The 20,643-nt window shown below is 33.7% G+C and overlaps 1 protein-coding gene across 3 annotated transcripts in view; it reads left to right on the top strand.

Annotated features, from left to right (window-relative positions):
• The window catches only part of mmd (disintegrin and metalloproteinase domain-containing protein mind-meld), a 188,931-nt gene that overhangs the window by 130,685 nt on the left and 37,603 nt on the right, over positions 1 to 20,643 (top strand). For all 3 annotated transcript variants that reach the window (XM_013326784.1, XM_013326783.1, XM_013326782.1), the window contains exon 7: positions 10,059 to 10,205. In XM_013326784.1, coding sequence (XP_013182238.1) covers positions 10,059 to 10,205 — 147 coding nt within the window. The remainder of the gene's footprint in view (positions 1 to 10,058; positions 10,206 to 20,643) is intronic.

Raw genomic sequence — 20,643 nt, 5'->3', positions numbered from 1 at the left:
CCAAGTTGGAATGGAGTCCCCTGATATTGCAGAGGTCCACTGCGTGGGTGGCAGGGGGTGGAAGTGCCTGGCCTCGTTTGCCCCGGCCTCTACAGCGAGCGAGCGGAATGTTGCCCCCCCCAGAATACGCAGGGCGGCCCGCGCGCTTACCCCCAGACTCCAAGCGAGAGTTCAGGCGTAAGCGCGCGGAGGGGGATTCTCCAAAACCAGGGGTTTTGGTACCCCCCTGGGGTACTTTCTCTTTTAATCCCACTGCCATGCTGTATTAAAGGGGGGGGGGGAGGTTGGGCCTCCGGGACCACACTCATCAGACGAAACGCGGAATTTCTTCCACTTCACGCCTGTTTTCTGTGTGGTGGTGGTATTTCACCGGGCGAACCTGGCCAATTCGTGCGAAGATGTTAAAGCGGGTTCTACCACTCTTAAATCCAATCTCTGCTTTCCAATAAACCTCATATTATAATAAATAGTTAAAATACAGTACGTATTATTAATTTTTATCTCTTTCATTCTGTTTGAAAGGAACAAAGAAAGCAAAGGTTTAAGAACTAAATTTTCCTACTAAGTAAATCTGCTATTTGTTGACAGTAATAAAATACTCATCAGAAAAGTTTTAATAGTAAAGAAAAAATAAACATTGCAGACTACACGCGATGTTAAACACGCATCAGTATAAACTCAAAATAACCGAGCGCCTCAGCGACATCTGTTGTGTATAATTATTGCCACTCTTGTAATAATTAAACACATACATTTAGAACTCCTTACGTTATATTTGTATAAATACTAGCTGTCGCCCGCGACTCCGTCCGTGCGGAATTAAAAAAAAAAAGTTCTACATTTAAGCCAAATATAAGCAAAATCCGTTTAACTATATCTACCTTCAGACAAATATCCATCCATCTTGACATTCGCATTTATAATATTAGTAAGATGTTAAACTCTGATAAACAGAAAATGATAAAAATATTTGAAGTTAAATTAGTCTAGTACTAATAAAAATCTAAAGATATACATATAAAATTTAATTTGTTGATTTCTCGTAAATCGAAAATAACGTTTCGTTAAATAAGTTGTACTAAAGCTTTTCGATTCTAGAATTAAATTTAAATAAACTCAGATCAAAGGAATACATCTAACGACGTTTAAGTCTGCAAAGAAATGTTCTGAACGACATTGGCTTTGTAGCCATTTGTGCTGAGAGAAACATGAATTTTAAATAAGCTCGATTTAGTAAAATACAATTTGTCTTCAATACAATATTTATTTAAGACTTCGTTTGTAACAGTTCAATGCATTTTCTTTCAAAGAAACCGCACTGATTCTACATATTTTTCTTTATAACCTTTCTCTTAACAAAAACAAAAATTAATAAATTTTAAACATAAAATAAACTCATGATAAATCGCAATATCACAAATGTATGTGGGAGTCACAGCCGGAGAATACTTTTTCAAATAAAACATAGTCTTCTTTAACTCATATGTTTCTTTTAGAATTGTAAACAACAACTTTTTCAAAAACACCGCTGTTACATTGTCATTTTCATTCCCCGAATGTCAGAAAAACATGGCCGTCATTCAGACGAGCAATTACTATACTTTTAATTTACGATAACGAAATACAGCCAGACAATTAACATGATAAGTTGAATACTTCTATTTTATATTTGAGAATCAAATATTTAAATAATCTTTTGGATCGTAATACAAATGATTAATGTTGTTATTTTAAATAAACAAACGTGTTATTGACTTATAGCATAGACTAAATAACGTTTTAGGTTATGGAATTACAGAATATATAAAATGGCTAACATGTAATTTTATAAAATACATTTAAAGGTAACTCAAATATATTTTCAAATTTAATTACGTTTGTTTTTCTATAACAATACATTCGAGTACATTATTTTATAAAAACTACAAGATAAATGTGAACAGTTCACAAATCCTTAGATCCAGCTTTGAATCGAGCGCGGCCCAACACCGTGTCTACTTTTATCCTTCATTTTATCTACAAACATTCCTACTATTGGAGGATCATCCTCTTGTCCATTGGCTGTGTAGGATTCAGAAACTTGTGTAACAATATTTTGTATCTTACTAATATTATATCTTTAAATGAGCAATTCTTGTATATATATAATTGGAATCTCGGAATCGGCTCCAACGATTTTCATAAAATTTAGTATCTAGAGGGTTTCGGGGGCGATAAATCGATGTAGCTAGGAATCATTTTTAGCAAATGTCATTTTATTCGTGTTTTATCGATAATCAACTTAAACATAAACTTAACTTTTTCTATCGGTAAGATCGAAAAATATTCATATTTCATCATTTTATTAGTAATTCGTACTTAAATATAATTTCCAAAAAACACAATTTAAAAAAAAATACTAAGCAAACCTCGGTCATCCAGGTACTATTATAAATGCTAATGTTTAAATGGATGTTTGTTTGTAGGTATCTCCGGAACGGTTTCACGGATCACGCTGAAATTTGGCATACATGTAGAACATAGTCTGTAAGAAGACATAAGCTTATTAATTAGGTTTTTTAATAACGAGCGGACAGAGTCGCGGGCGGCAGCTAATGTAACAATAAATATTTAACATCTCACTTATAATATAGTCAATGGATGGATGTTTGTTAGAAGATATCTCCAGAACGTCTGAATGGATCTCGCTAAAAATTGTCATGAATTTTGTACATAGTCTGGCTACAATTTTTTTATTTAATTCCTCGCGGACGTAGTCAGCTATTTTTAAAATATATCGCAGAAAATTCGGATGACTTTATGTGAAGTAAAATTAGATTTCATTTGAACTTTAAATAGGATCTTCGTCGTCAGAAACATCAATGGAGCTGACAATCAGAATGAGGTGAATGTTCTGTCTCTTTACTTGAGAAAAATACATTAATGTATTAGATACTTGGGGTTATTTCGGGGATGTAATTTCGATTGACAAAAGAGTCGTTATCTATAATCATGGATCGTCGACCTGAGAAAGATTTATTGATATTAAGACAGGTCGATTCGGCTGAAACAGGTTGTGACGTCTAGACAGATCCCCTCAGAACTTTTAATTGACCAATACCGATTTCGGAAGTTCAATGAAATTAACTAAGACCCTTGCAGCGGCCACTTCAAAGTTTGCTCGATTTATTTAGAAGATTTATTAATCGACTACGATTTAATCACAGCTAAAGTGTTTTGGGATGTTTATCTACGAAAGATTTATTACTTACGATCGGAATAAACTTTCGAGAATTATACTTAAGTATAGCGTTTTTTTTGCTTAAAAACAAACGTTTTATAATGATAATGCTATTTTTGAATGCAGATAATAAAATAAATAAATGATAGATAAAATATGATTGTTGTAATTGTAAACAAAAGCGGATTTGAATATTCATAACTAAACTCTAATTTTGAGACATTCATTGGACTAAGTTTAATACGAAGTAAGTAGACTTATAAATTAATTTAAAGTGTTTACAACAGCTAACCTTGCTCAGACGTTCTTTATTTAACATTGATACAGACAAACAAACGAATCGATAGTTTCGTTCTTATCTAAACTACAACTATGAATATTTCTAGTACATTAAGCGTTGTTCGATGTACATTGGGAACTATGAAAATAAATGTAGCTGAAATTATCGCTAACATGGCGTAATTCTATTATATTATAAAAGTATCAACTTTCATAATATTATTTTCGGTTAAACAATTTATCTTGGTTTAAATAATTGGATAATTCTGTTAGTAACGACTACACCACTAGATGGCGCTGTTCGATAACGAAACGCGATATGGTTTGGTGTAACTATTTTGAACATACATTGTATTAAATTAAGATTTTTTGAGTTGTTCCATTTATTGTGAATTGTTCTTGTGAGTTGTGAGTAATAAATCTATATCAGTGAGTGAGTGTCTAGTGCTTTCCCCTACAAATTCTTACAAATAACAATTATCCACAAAAAAGTCCTCGTGCTCCTCCCAAGTAAGGTTGGCAAAAGACAGACGGCCAAAATCTTAAGGTTTAAATAACCTTGTACGCCGTTGTAAAATGCACGCGTGTTAAAAATAATTAAGCTAGATAAAAAACCAAAGACATGTAGATTTTATGTTTATGACTTGGACAAATATAATTAAATTCATCAGTTTTTCTTTTTAAATTAATCATCAATACGGGATAATTTGTCTTGTAATACATTATTCGTTGAGAAAGCATTATGCGGCAAAGTTTGAATCTCCAGATGCATTAACCGGCTGAAGTGAGTTTAACCTCTTGTGAGGAGAGAGGTTAAACTCACTAGATCGATAACCCGACTTCGTCTGTTTGACCAGCACAAGTTTAATTAAACTCCCAAGCTCCTTACTTTTAATGGACTTTGCCATTTGTGATTTGTGATTTGATATTTTGTATGATGTCAATTAAATACGATATATGATTTTTATTTCTTAATTTGAAAATATACTTTTCAAGTGGTACTAAAGTTCTTTTGGATAATTTGAATGTCGTCAAAATCTTAAAAAATATTGCTTAGATCGCAGAAAGGAAGTTTTTTTGTAAAATTTCATCGTAAACAAAAATTCCGATTAAATATATCGTTATAGAAGAGGAAAAAACAACAGATGAATCAGTGCCATCGCATGAGCTACGCGCTATTTCCGTGTGAATTTCCTGCGGGCTAGGGATTATCAGCAACGCCAAGTAGCCCTAGTACACTGTTTGTAATGAGAGATGGCGGTAGCGGGACAGTACAGTAATATTTTAATTACGTTTCTAAGTATATTCCAATAAATTTCCATATCATTAAGAATAAAAAAACCTTTTTAATATAACATAGTAGTAATCATTTATTAAATAAACTAAAATTGCTAAGTAGAAACTATAATAGAATACAGTCTCAAGAAGAAACCGAAGATCTTGAATTTAATTACTCAATATTTTATTGATTCCTAAGGTACCGATATATTAACTTAACAATATCGATTTAAAATTGGACCATATGTTAAATGGTCCGATGAGAAACGAGGCAGAAAGTCATTCGAGAACCACTCGCACTATGCAAACGTCCGAGATAAAGCAGTAGGGGTCGTCGTAAAGCAGTATCGGGGTTGACTAGGGTTGCCACATCAACGCACTATTTCCTAGAAGTTACTGTTTAAAGGTCTTGTCCAAAGGAAACTAGTTATTATGTATTTAATGATTAATTCTGACAATTAAGTGATCTTTGGTAATAGTTTCAGTGAAGTAATCTTACTTCTTACTAGTATTATAAATGCGAATATTTAGATCGATGGGTGGATTGATGTTTGTTTGAAGGTAGCTCCAGAACGGCTGTATTGATCTCGCTGAAATTTGGCTTTGGTGTAGAACATAGTCAGGAAGAACACTTTGGCTACTAATTAAGTTTTTAATACCGCGCAGACGGAGTTGCTGTCGACAGGTAGTGTACACTATAATTAAAAATGTAAACATCCAAGCGATCAGCATAATACCGTCCCAAAACATCTAGCTCGAAGGACCAAAATCCTTATTTCATGTTATATGTGTTCACAGTAAAAATTAAACCATAAGTATTTCGAATTTAACCAAATCTACTTTTATAAATTATCGTGGGCCATATTGTAAAAGCGATGTAACCTTAACAAGTTTGACCTTACTGAAATCCAGCATGAATTGACACACTTTGATGGTTGGATCGAAATAAATTGCTTGGATGGGAAGAGATGAGACTAAGACGTAGGGGGGAGAGCCAAGAGGAGGCGGCGGTCCGGGGGAGAGGGAATTCAAATTGGATTGAAGGAAGTTTAGATTAGATTGAATTTTCTGCCACCTTGTTTAATTTGGTAAGGGCGAAGGATGCCCGATGCTTATACGACATTTGTTATAAGAATCGATTGATTCTCATCATCAAATTAACATTCATCTACAAGTTTTTTTTTTATTTTATGACATCATCGTTAATGATAAAAATATGAATTAGTATTATTCTTAGTACTGTGTATGGGTTTGCATAGCGCGTGCTTCGAAGATGGCGGCTGCGTCCGCCCTCAATGTTACAGTGACTTGAATAAACATTCTGCGCTACGCAAGCTATCGTTTCATTATTCCCAATACATAACTCTTAGCATTGTACTCAAGCATTTTTATCTAGTTCTTTATCAAACCTCAATAGCCCTTGAATATAACTGGCATTACAATTTAAATAAAATTAAGGATTTCACATAAACACTGAATTCAAATACAATAACATTCCCGGAATTCCATCCCCAATTTAACAACGCGAGCAACAAACAACATTAAATCCAAAACATCTCCGAGCACAAGACGCGTATCGAGTTAACCGTATACCTTGTAATTAATTCCACATCAAACTACTTAAGGAGAAGCTCGCATCGTATTAAGTTCATCCCCAGACGTTTGTAAACTGATCAATTGTAACGACTGAGACTTAATCACATACGTCGAGAAACAATTAGATGCCGTTCGGTTTCAGCAATGTAACTCATACCTTTCACTTCGTAACACAATCTACAAAATTTACTTAATTCTAAGAACTACTATAGAAATAACATGAAAAAAATAATTTAGCTTGCACTTATACATAAAAATGTAGATGTAGATATAGAAATTCTAAGATATGTATGAAGTCAACCATCCCGCACTTGGCCCGTGTGGTTGACTATAGCCTAGTCACCCGTGACTTAGGGTAAGCTCAGTGGGGACGAATAGTGAGCTGATGATAATATCAAGCTAATTGCACTTCATTTCTTCATTTTTTTAACTTTGGTCTACAATCAGAGTCTCCCATAATTGTCACTTACTTGTTAGTAGTTTCGTTCACCTAACTATGATAGATTATCCGTCATGTCTAGAGCTAGACACATCTATTACCTTTTTATAGATCACGTAGCGTCTAAGTATGAACCAATGACTCGGCATTAAAAGTAAGAGCTTCGCAAAACTTAATATTTGTACTTGTGTTACAATTGTTAATGGTGTTTGTCATGTCATGTCATCTGTCCAAATGGCAATAAATTTAGAACCAGACATTTTAGGAATACTGACGTATTCGCCTTAACTTTCGGATGAAATAAATAAAACTAACGCTTCGTATTTGGTGTCACCTATGTTATTTATCTAGCACATTAAAGATGATCTAAATTATTATGAGGATCGATCTAATCATGATTTTGGAGAGTTTAACAGTGGTAGAGCCCGATTTAACATCTTCGCACAAATCGGCCCGGCAATCGGCGGCATCGGACAGGCGTCGAGTGGAAGTAATTCCGCGTTTCGTCTGATGAGTGTGCGTCCCGGAGGCCTAATTTAGTCCTCTTTCCCTACCCACCCATTTTCTTATAAGGAATGGATGGGAAGTCGAAGTGGACTTTCCGGAAGAGACGATGCATGGAAAAGGAATATATTTTCTTTCTGTGCATCCTCTCCTCCGTCGATTAAAGGTAGGCAACGCATATGCAATTGCGTATGTCTATGGGCAAAGGTCACTTCGCTATTTCGGCGATTTCAGGTGACCGCTCGCTCGTTTGCCACCTTATGATATAAAAAAAGTCCAATAAACGCAATAACGATCAAGACCGTAGGGGTAACCATTGATAAGCTATTAACTGTCTAGGATTATGTACCATTTGGTTGCACAACTTTCCTAATACCAAGACGGAAACAACAAAGCTGTTCTATTCAAGATAATTTAGAACCTGCTGTTTCTCTGTTTTCCTATAAAAAAACAAAACATGTAACAAACTGGTATTAGACTAGACACTTGTGGCGTTGGGAAAGTCCATTTTTCATCTCGAGCAGTTTGTAGTTACCGTGCATAGTGACGTGGAGGGAGTAAGGGGGGAGGAACAGCGGCCGCATCGTCGTTACATTTGTCAAGCTCACAATGGCCCTGCTTGTGTCTTTATGGGATAAAGTTTGGCTCGACATAACGTTGTTATTACTAGATGATTATAAGTGATTTTATTAGGTTAAATTTTAAGTCATTTTTCACACAAAAATCTCTCTCCACGTTTCTAACTGGTTTCAGTTCAACGACACAATAATCAACCGAAATAAGCAGTAAAACATCAAAAGCGACTTTATTTAACAGAGACAAATAAGGCGTTAATCTGGCTAATGAATGAATAGACAATTATAGAAGGGACCGCACTTAATAATATTTGCATTGAAAAACGTTACTGTAAACCAGAAGGTCTCCGAATTAATTTCACAAACGACGAAAACAGGTCAGACGGGTGGCAAAAACATCGGCGCTTCGAATAAAAACTCTCCAGACACTCGTCAAAACCTATCCCTCACTCAGTAACGAGAATTAATCGACGTCTTCGACGATAACAAAGAAAGAAATTATGACCGGTAATAAATTTATGTCTAACATTACTACAAATTTAATGTAAGAGATTGTTCTTTATGAGCTAAAGTTAAACTAAAACTAAACATAGGACGGATTCTATAGTTTTTGCAGCCCTTTAATAGAATGTATTGTGCTTCAAGTAACTGGAATGAGATTTTAATGAAAAATATTATACTACAGCACAAACATATTTTTAAGGCACCTTAAAGTGATAAATGTGAATGATAATTATTTTCATTCATTAATTGAACGAAGTGAACGCACTATGACCGGTTCAGGGGAAGGCCTGTAGTTACGACTTGGTCGGATGTCACGTTTTTCATTAGCGATTGTATTTGTTGGCAATCAAGCTCGCGTCTCTGAGAGGGAATCCCAAGGAGCGTTGGCTGATGGTTAATTAATTCAAACCAAATAAATGTTACAGTAATTAAAATAGATCAATCTTTTATATGGTTATATAATGCTCGAATACTATTATTAAAATATTGTTTTAATTTAATAAATTAAAATACATTTAAAAAGAGAATTTTATCATTCCCTTGTATTAAAACCAAACGTTACGTTTCCCAAAATCTTTGAGTTAACATGTATATAAGTATATATATATAATATTTATTTTTGACATGAAGTGTAGAACCCCTTTTAATTTGTATTTTCAATACAAGAAGATTCGTATTCACGACGAGACATCTCCATTCTACTAAATGAAATCAGCCTGTTTTCGTGTTCCTTTATAAAGAAATGGAATGAAACCTTTTCGATTTCTTACCAGCCAGCGACGGCTGCGGTCCGTTCTTTCATTCGTTCCATTCGCCACGACGAGTAAAAGGAACGCTTCCTAATTGCGAAGGAACTGAAGAGCCATAGAACATCAAGAAAAAGATTGCATTTTTTATCTACATTTTATCTTTAAATATATTATTATATTAACTATATATTTAGAGTTAAGCTCCGTCTATGTGTAATTTTTAATAACATAATATTTTTCCTACTTTGTGTTTAATTTGGCATTTTTAAGATAACCTATTTAAAAACCTAGCAAAAATCTTTTAAAAATATTCCTTTTTGGTCTTATTTTTCTTGTAAAAATTTAATTAGAGATCATTGGAGAAAAATAAATGTCTTTATTTAAAAGTTAGAAGATTTGGTAAACACTCCTGAAGATTATAACGCTTATATCGTGCCCCCATTTACCTTCTCACAATAAATAGGACGATACTTTTGAAGGAAAAAAATAGAAGATCTCAACAGAGCAAAAAATTGTTCACTTAAAAATCTTTTATTGAATTCCCGTACTTTCTTGTTCTTTACCGATCTTAACATTTAAATTATATTATGATCGAAAAGAATTATTATGTATGATTATTATCTAAATTAAAATGAAATAAATTAAATAGAAAGCATACCGAAATCTGTAGAAACCTTACTTACATACATACGAGTCCATTTAGCACAAGCACATTTTATATTTCGTTTGAAGTTTATTTTATTTGCCGTTTGTAACCATATTTTTATTATCAGTCTAACTGTAAGTTTCCAAAATTTTTAACGTCCCTCTAAATATATTATAAAACAGATGTAAATATATTTAAAACATGTTTATCTCCTGTGTGTGACCTTCAACGAGCCCAAAACGTAAGTTACAAAATATTTTTGTTACAGGAAATTGAGCACTGCTATTACCACGGCACGGTGAAGGACTACCCGGGTGCGTCTGCAGCCTTCCACACGTGCAACGGCGTCTCCGGAGTCATTCACATCGGGAACGAGACGTTCGTCATTCATCCGTTCTACGGCGGGGATCTATCGGTCAGTCTTCATTCACTTTACACACACAATCATTTTTATAGTACATGTTTTTAAATATCGCACCGACACTTTGTAAAATTAATTATATAAATCTACATTGCAAATTACTGTTATGCAGTTCTGAGTAATATTAACATATGAAAATGGTTTCATTTTCTATTTTTCCGGAATTTGTTTCAAACAAATACCACATCAAACGCAGAGGAAATTGAAAGAGGAATAATTATAAAGCAGAGATTAAAAACAAACAAAAATATTTCAATGAATTCGTATATTCCATGCATTTGTATATCATTTTAGATGAATACAATTGTTTGAACACTATTTCCATTTCAAACAATACAATTTCAATTGAATTCGTTTCATTCAAACGTTTGAATCAATATACGATCGCTTAATGATGAACACTCAAGCTTAATATCAAAATATAAGTATCGATAAGGAAAAATAATTAAATTTTTGGTTTTCAATTTCATCGTATAATTCTGCCATGAAAATTGCAATATCTTAATGAGTAACTATAACAAAGGACGTGATATTAAATCAGCAAATTCATCTCTAACTGTGTCTATGCGTTTATTGTTTATGATATATGCAGGAGAAAGGGCGAGTTGTCACGCTATCCGGGGACCGCAATTACACGGCGCCGGTGCGCATTCGTTTCGCAAAGTTTTCATTAAAACATTTTCTGTTGTTCATAACTCCGCTTTCAATTAATGTTGTACGTTTTTAAGTTTTAAAAGAATAATTATTACCTTTAGCTTTCACTACCGAAATATAATTAACCAAACATTTCACAAAAATAGAAATTTTTACCTCCAAATGTTGTTAATCCTCTACAAGTTCCTCAAAAATATTTAAATGTTAAGCCATTGCTTAGGTTTTTATTAGTTAGATATATTGCTAGCTTAATAGTTTTTCTTTTGATGACGTAATTAAGTAATTTACCTCTAAACATGATATACGCAAGCATAAGATATGTGCGAATCAAGGAAACCATATTCCAAAATTATTAGGTCACTATAATTCCATTTCAAAATTTATTGAATGACATTTCGTCGTTTTAATTGAATTAGGTTGACGAGCACATAACTAGGTTAAAGAAGGTCTACACATCCATGTTCTTTGTAAAAAAATAGCGAGCACTGAGGTAAGGTCTCATACAGTCGTGCTCACAAGTGATTCATTATACGTGTTTGAAACGCGATGAAGTGTGTCAGAATGAATGCAAAGAAAGGAGCCTTGACACGGCCCTAGTTAATAACAAGATACTTGAAAATGTTGCAAATGAAATTTTCGTTAGTTCAAATTAACTTGTTTGATTCAGATATGAAAGCTGAAAGAGATATATAAAAAGGAAAAAAGCGACGATGATTAAAAAATAAGCTTTGGTCATGCACTTACATCTTTGGATCGACGACATTGTCAAAGAGTAGAGAAATAGAAAGACTCTAACATATGAATATATACAAAAGCAGAGAAAGACCATTCATAGTATGAACGGATTGCGTAAAAGAGGATACATTTAAGAATGGAGTGACTTCAGATATGACGTCTGTCAGAAATTTAAAATGTAGTACAAACTATATAATCCCTTTATCTACTTTCGGTATACATCTTTGTTAAGAATAATTATTTACGTGTCTTGATAATATGTTTACATATGATTCCCGTATTCCATATTTCTGAGCTTCTGATCTTACCTCTCTATTTACGGAGATAATTGATTCCCGTATAATATTAATCCCATACACAATATCAAATATACAATTAATAGAGTTCGAGACAAGGTATTCGCTTTACCTTACAATATTGATGTTATTATTGTTATTAGAGATATTTCGTGCGTCGACGCCCCAACATACGTTTCCGTTAAACTTTGAGTACACAGTTATTAGTTATAGCGAAGCGGAAATAATCCTCAGTAATTTTACTCCAAAGTGGAAGGTTAATGTCACTTAGGATTGATTTTAAGAAGAACAGTAGTTACCTTATTTCTAGATGTATAAAGAAATATGTCAATCCTAAGTCAAAAGTCATAGTAAGCAGCTTTAAGACTTCATAATTCTATTAAACATCCTAAATTAAAAGATACTTGTATATTTTGATACTGCAGCAAAAAAGTCTGCGCCCTTACCAAACAATTGGACTTACCACCGGTCCCTGGGGAATCCCACATACTTTGGACAGACAATGCCCTTATCGTTCCGACCAGCCGGTCCGACAAGAGCATCAGATATTAATTACCATCTACCATTGTCCGTGTCACCTCTATAATTACCTGGATTTGTTTATTTGACTAGTTAATTAATGCTTCGGAATTAAAGTGTTGGAATTTTAAACTAGTGTTACGCAATCTACTCGTAGTTTTATATATCTTTTCCTTTATGATTTTTTTCTTTTATTTGCCTCAGTTTATAATCAAAAATGTTATTAAATCATTGCTAAGCAGTTTTAAAATTTCTTAGTGACTGTACTCATTTTATAATATTTTAATAATGAAATAAATGAGGTTCTTAGCGTGTTTCATCCGGCGGGGCAGCTGAGTAATGTTCATGGTACAGTCTCGCTGGCTACTTCGTTGAGCCGTGAATCTTTTATGCGGCCGCATAAATAACTGAGACATTTACGCGTGGTCAAAGCACATAACTGTTGTCGTAAATTAATATATTGACCACAACTTAATGCTTCAAGATATTAGTAATTTAAGATGAATAATTATACTGTAACCAACTAATACGAGAAGGAATTCAAAGAAATTCGACCTATTCGCAATGGACCAGACTGATTACATAAGGTCTATGCTCAACATGGGGTAGGCTCGTGACTCTTGATGGGGAACATGTATGAGTTGACGACAATTGTACTATATTTTTTTGACAGTTGGATGTTATAGTTAATTACAGTACAAGATACTAAAATATTTTACTCATAAAATGCCACTTTGTAATTGTTTGAAGTGGCCGCTGTCCCACGACCCTGCTCAAATCGCTCTAATGCTGTCCGTCAGAATGGCCGTTGTCAGACAGAGACATTTGTCGAGGTCCAGATAATCCCGACCCTTATCTGTAACCGCTGCATAAATTTAGTCACACCAGGCTACTGTGTTAACAGCTTTATTTGAGTCAGAGTTGTATTTACACCTGTTTTTGCTCATGAGATAAATACGCCTTCACTGAATAAGTTACATTTCGCATAATCTGAAAAACAATTTTATTTTAATGATAAGCAAAACTCTAGCTCTCCCGTCTGCTAGCTTTTGTTAAATGATTTGTGATTTTTACTTTTGCAATTAAAGTGACCTAACGTCGTGTTTTATTAAATTAAATAAACACTGTATAATTCAATTTGTGAATTGCCCTTACAAAATGGAAGGTCTTTGTTTTACATTTTCTCGCAAGATACTTGTAATCTTATTGTTATAATTTGAATGGGGATGTAATGAAAAGGAAGCGCTAGGCTCCGGCGCCGGCCCTGTTGTCTTAAAATCCTTTACAGCCTCCCCTTTGTCCTACATACATACAACAATAGATTACAATTAATCTGACGTCTACGTAATAATGTCTTCGTAATCTGATAAACGCATCTATGGCTCTGTGGTAGATGAGTGTGGGCCACGAAGTAAGCGGGTCGAGAATGTAATTGAAATAATAAAAAATAATAATGAAAATCCAATCATCTGCCTCGATAGAAAGATAATAATTTTTCTTTAGTCGTATCCCAAAAATGTATGTTATTGTGAATTAACCATGCTTAAATTAATACATAAGACATAAGTCATATCAAACGGTACTAAAATTGAGTTCCAATATTAAAATTTTGCCGAAGCATGGTCGCGATTCTCGTGGCCCTACCTTAACAGAATTACAATTCGCTTTACACTGTAATTAAGTGTAATAGCGCTAACTTAACGAGTCTCAGAGTGCTTAGTAATACGCGACGAAGGCCTAATGCGAGATTAAAGCCTAGAACAAGTGCGAGCAACGACTTACCAAGGTATTCATTAATTAAGCGATATATTTTCAAACTCTGCTCTCCTTTATGAAAAAGTACTACTGGTGATTTTTCTTCTGTCTGGACTTTGTTGTTAATTCATATTAAGCTACTTTTCTTTTTTATTCTTGACTAGCTGTCGTCCATAACTCCGTCTGGGCGGTATAAAAAATAAAAAATTAGTAGCCTATGTGTTCTTTCAGGCTTTGACCTACATCGATGCAATATTCAACAAGATACATATAGAGGTTCTGGAGATCCATCCATCCATCTTTACATGGGTCCATCCATACATTTGCATTTATAATATTAGTAAGATTTTTCACGTTCACTTATGCTTCTATATCATGTAACTCATAATATTATGACTCGTAAACCTACGTTGTAGTTACGTTTAAATCATTCAAAGCAGCGTATTTAAACTTGTAAGTTACCAAAGTAATAATAACTTGTACCGCTTTTAATTAATATAGCACCCAATGACTCGTTTTGCTTTTAACTTGAATATGTTTACGAGTTTGTTTACCTTAAAAATATTTTATGCTGTTTTTCTCCAGACTTTTATGTTTCGTGTTTGATTAAAATACTAGACAACATCTAATTATTCTCTCCTTTTTCTTTTAGAAGACGTAATTGAAAACGAATCTTGCGAACGTATTTTTCCAATTGGATGTATCAATTTTAATTTCAAAGACATTTCTAAAATTCTAAGGTAATTGGATATTTTCAAAAATAAATATTTCGTATTTTCAGTAACTTTAATTATGTCATTTTAGTTTTGACCCATTTGACAAAAAATTAAAACTTTGTTTTAAAATAGATGAAAAGTATTTGATGATCTAGTAAATATCTTAATGTTATATATAAAATTCTCGTGTCATAATTTTCGTTCCCATATTTCTCCGAAACGCCTTGACCGATTTTTATGAAATTTTATATGCGTATTCAATAGACCTGAGAATCGGCTACTATCTATTTTTAAATCCTGCGCCGACGGAGTCGCGGGCTACGACTAGTTATATTATAAATTCTTATTTTTATGTTTGTTTGGAGATAATTCCAGAAGTTGTAGAACATAGCCTGGAAGAACACATAGGTTACTTATTACGGTTTTATTACTCGCGCGGCCGGAGTCACGGACGACAGCTAGTAATCCTATGAATTAGTGACGTCGGTGCTTACGTCGTGTTACGTCATAAATTAGCATTGCGGGATGGAAGGGTAGCCGGTACTATTGTGAGGCAAATCATAATATGTATGTGGAAGTGCGCGCTATGATAATACGAGGGACCGGGTATTGTCGAGTGCTATCTGTTTATACAGATTTTGAATTCAATTTAAATGTATTAATTATTCTTTAAATAATGCAAGTATAAAGTGAAGACAATCAAAAAACTCTACGATAAACAATAATATTTTTGTACTGTAGTTTCAACTTAATTTGGAAAATTTGTTAGCCTTTATCATCACAAACTATAGGAAGTTATGGTAAAAAGTAAAAACACCGGTTAAGGATTTAAATAAACTTGTATATATCCTTTTTATAATAAACACTACAGAGGTATGTATATGTCCGATCCCTAGCACAGCTCACAGCAAAGTCAGAAGTGATAATGATAAAAATTTCAGGGGGTCGGGCGTTTTTACCCTAGACCATAAACAATCTTTTATCATAAACAATAGAACAGTCAAAGATTAATTTTTGTATAGATTGTAAATTTAAATAATTCCAACATAAACAAACGAAACAGTAATTTATTTACATAATGTGTACAAAACTGAAATATAGTATGGAGTAATTTATTTTTTAATCTATAAATACGGAATCCATTCAAAACATAATTCTTTCTTGATTTTCTTAACACGATGCGAAGCCTCCTCTACTTTAATATAACAGAGAAGTGAATAAAAATATCTCAAGGCTCTTTACGTGAAGCCTACGTAGTGAAAATAACCGATTGAAAGCGTAGGTAATTGCAGCGAAGATAATCCTACCGGATTCAATTTCCAATTGGGTTTTCCCGACGCTTCTACTTCACTTCAGAGTTCTCGCTTCGACTTTCCCGCTACTTCGACATCACTTCGAATTACTTCGTTCGAGTTTGGTTACGCTTTGTTATGGTTTTACTCGACCATGGTCACTTTGGCGTGCATTCTTGTATCGGGTCGTTATTTTTAACGATGTCTGAATTATTTATTACCCTCCGGCCGTTGTTATCGGCTTATTGTTGTCTATGAATCATGTTGTTTTGTCCGTATCGAGTTGTTACGAAATACGTTATTTTTATTTTGCAGACACTGGCAGTATTAGTTATATAATTTTTAGTAGCAGATAAAATTTTAAAAATTATTAGCAATGAAAGAACTTTATTCTTGATATGACTTGTTTTCTTTTTACCTGTACTGAGATGTTTAAGAGCATTACTAAACATTGTATTTTTAGCGCTTTTCATCAAATATATGCTCTGAGCTATGTTGGTGAGGGCTGAAGCCGTTGCCGATTCCCGATCGGTCCCGCGGCGATCCCGGCGACACTTTATCTAAATCGATAGCTCCCTGCTCCGTCACATTTAAAATTCCCTTCTGCACAAAATTCACAATTCTTTTTACCATCGAACGTTTTAAAAAATGTCACGATACGATGAAAATTATGAGAAAAGACTGCGTCGAGGGAATGTAATAATATGAGATATAATATGTACATATATTTACTTTATCGTAAACATTTTATATGTCATATTTTTGTAAGATGCATTACGCAGTTTTAAATAATTACGACTAAAATAAAGGACAGTCAGTGTGGCTGTGTGTTTCAAGAAACGAGCGTGCCACCATCTTAAAGGCCGGCAACGCATCTGCGGTTCCTCTGGTATTGCTGATGTCCATGGGGGTCGTTGAACACCTCGGCGTTCCAGCTGCTCGTTTGCCCCCTTCTGCTATAAAAAAAAAACTGAAAATGAGGTTATACTTTTTTGAATTGATATATTTACAGATTTTAACACAATTTAGTTACTACATACGACCGGTATTGCATTTAATGGGACAATTTGGAAAATACCAAAACGAACCGCTAGAAGGCCTGGTTCGATTAAATCGCGAAAAACATGGCCGAATTAAAGTGGCGAGAAAAAAGCAATTGGAAATTGAATTCGAAGGACCACCTCCATTACAATTACCTCTGCCTCCGATTGATTGCTTTCGCTCCGAGGGGCCCAGTAATAGCCCTTGATACTATTACTGTTCAAGGCCAAATTCATAGTCTGCCCCTCGAAATATTCAATATTTGAGATCAATCCAATAATTATTTATTCATATTTTTACAAACAGAAAAAACATGCTATCGTCCGATTTAGTAGTAGTTGCCTTCAATCACAATCAAAAAAACATGTAATAAAAACTCACGACGAAAAAATAAACGGTTAAAAATGTTATTTTTTAATAAAAAATATCGCGGATAAATAAAAACTGCTTGTAATGGATTATTAAGTTCAGTCGTAAATAATTTGGAATACTTAGTTTAATGTAATGTAGATTTTAATAAACTAAAGTCAAGTTAAGACTATAGATTGAACGCACTAACTCTTATAACGCCATGTTTTGGCAAATTTTGGGATAAATTAATAAATACACATAAACAATTCAACTCTAATTTAGTACCCAATTAAGTTTCCCATCAAAAAGTTGTAATTCAATTTGCAGATACGTTACGCAACTACAAACTAGCGATATCAAGAAGTATATCCACAAGAAACGCCATTAAGGTTGCTAGATGGAATAAGATAGGATCCTTGCGTGGAGTAACAAAGTTATAATTGGTTAGGTGCGTCTGATAGCAGGCGACAGGTGGCCGACAACCCTAATACCGACACGCTGATATATCGCGATTATATTAATTTTAGACAAGTATTAATTTAAACTTTATAACTTCATCACCTTACAACTGTGACAATTTTATTGCTAAAGTGTTATTTCTTAGTTAAATTTTGCAATATACAACTTTAAAATCCATGTTGTCGAAACAAACGGACCTTTTTAGACTTTTTTTACTTATAATTTTTTATATTTCGAATGTTATGTTTTTATTCTTCCTTTTTATAATACAAAACTAAAGCGGTAGTAAATAAATCTTCCGATAGTGCGTGCTAAGCTTTTCAATTTCATTTTAACTTAATTATTTTTTTCCAATATTTCCCTTAATTCTACCGCTCGTTTCCTTCCTCTTATAACTTTACTTTCTCTCGTATTTAAGCCAAGTTACGGAAACTAATTTGACTGTTTTATATTCACTTAAGACTAGAACAACATTCATTTCTCTGTCCAGAGGTTAATAATTCAGCAGTATAATAAACAGAAATTTTTCTACAAAAATGTCCATGTGATTTTGTGTAAAAAATCTGTAGACAATATATTTAACTTCTTCGAACAACAAACACCAAATGTCGATTTAAAATGTTAAATGAAAAGTTTTATTGCAACACTGTTACAATTTCTTGTATCTCACATTTCTAGGAAGGTGGTAACATTTGACCTGAATAAAATCTCACCGGAGAGCAATTGTTGTTTGGGGGCATTAAATAAATTGGTTTGGAAACAAAAATGGCGGCGAGGCATGGTAAGCCTGCACTCTGTGTAATGAGCTCGGCGACTGCTCAGATCGGCATGACGGACGCGTTATACGAAACATTCATGATTTATAAACTTGTTTCATTATAAACTTAATAGTTTAATTTAGTTAAACCATTAATTTTGTTTAATTTTTTTAAGAAACAAAGACGTAAAATTTCAGCGGAAACATTCAATTAGTTTGTGGCTTCAACATTTTATGACTAAAACATTTCTCACGAAACATATGAAAAAGCTAAATTTTTGAAATTTGGCATATATACATATATAGAACATAGTCTGGAAAACAACATAGGCTTGCATTTTATTTCCACGCCAGCGAAATCGCGAGCAAAAACTACTCTGATTATAAATTGGGATAGACGTGATACTTAAATGCTTATGTCTAGACTCGTGTTCAGTGTATGAATTTATTAATTCTATAGATCTAATTAAAATAAGACCACATATGTTTCTATTAACCGATGGAAATGGTCTTTTTTCAAGCTTATTTTGCAAGAAGAAATCTAATTTAAAATGCAGTTTAAGTAATCTAATTTAAAATGACTTTCAATGTCTCTTAATTACATCTCAGCAAACAAAGTACAAAGCTCCTCACATGTTTTAATTAAAACACAACATGTCTAAGAAAAACCACGTCTTCATTCGTCAGTAGAAACATGTTTACTAAGTCGCTAATCCCGTCCGGAAATCGTGACACCGTTTAATTTGAGTGGGAAATTAGATTAGAAGGCGAACGCCATGAAGGAGGAATGTTTGATTTGAATTAGACTTAGCCAAAATATATCCAACCATTATACGATAAAATAGGAAATGGATTTTTACGAAGCCACGTTAAGCGGTTTAAGATTAATGACAAATATCGGAAATTTTCTATATTAAATAAATCAATTTAAATTAACTCGTATAATGTAAATATAACAATGTCTTTTACCGTGGATTTCTGAAACTAAAATCCCCAATTAAAACCTCTAGTTACCTCTGTTTTGACAATGATAATAACAGGATAAAGATGTGTTTAATACAGAGATTTTGATCTCAGAAAACAACAGTTAGTGTAGCGTATACTCATTTGTTTTCACTTTCCTATTCAATTTATTCACTCTCCAAAATCCCTAAACAGCCTTACTTTCATAACTCCCACAAAAAGCGACCATTAGTACCCATATAATTAATTCCTCGACTTTACACGACCACTTGTTAACCCGAAACTTTACACAAAAACTGTGGACGGACGGAAAAAGCTACGGCTCGTTAGACCTGCGTCCCGGAACCAAGTTTTGGGTTTTCGGGACTGTGAGTTGGTCAGTGTTAACTGCTAATCGGGAGTTTTAAGAAGTTTCGGGAATAGCCGACAGGTGGCGCTCGTGCGTAATTAATTAGGTACCTGATTAAGTAAATGGTTGTTGGACCTTTTAAGTAATATTTCGAATTGAATACACAACATGGATCAAAACAAATTAAGTTGTGAAAAGTGATGGAAAGTACGCTATAGTTATTTTTAACAATATTTTAAATATTTCTATCAAAATAATGATATTTCAAAGTGTATATGAGCGTCGGTGGCTCAGGGGTCAAGCACTTTACTTGTATCGCACATGTACCAATGTATTTTTCGATTTCCGATTTACATATGGACATTTATCCGACGTTCTTACGTTGAAGGACAACATCGTGATGCAACCTGCTCATATCTGAGAAGAATTTCAAAGATATGTTTGCAACACGCACTTGGCCAGCGTGATTAACTATGGCCTAATCACCCCTAACTTAGGTTAGGTTAGGTAGGCTCCGAGCCCCTCGGTGGGGGCGTATAGTGAGC

The sequence above is a fragment of the Papilio xuthus genome, unplaced genomic scaffold, assembly GCF_000836235.2.
Source record: "Papilio xuthus unplaced genomic scaffold, Pxut_1.1 DF828780.1, whole genome shotgun sequence".
Classification (NCBI taxonomy): Eukaryota; Metazoa; Arthropoda; class Insecta; order Lepidoptera; family Papilionidae; genus Papilio; species Papilio xuthus.
Note: the sequence above shows the minus strand (reverse complement) of the source record. Positions and strands in the feature narration are given on the sequence as shown.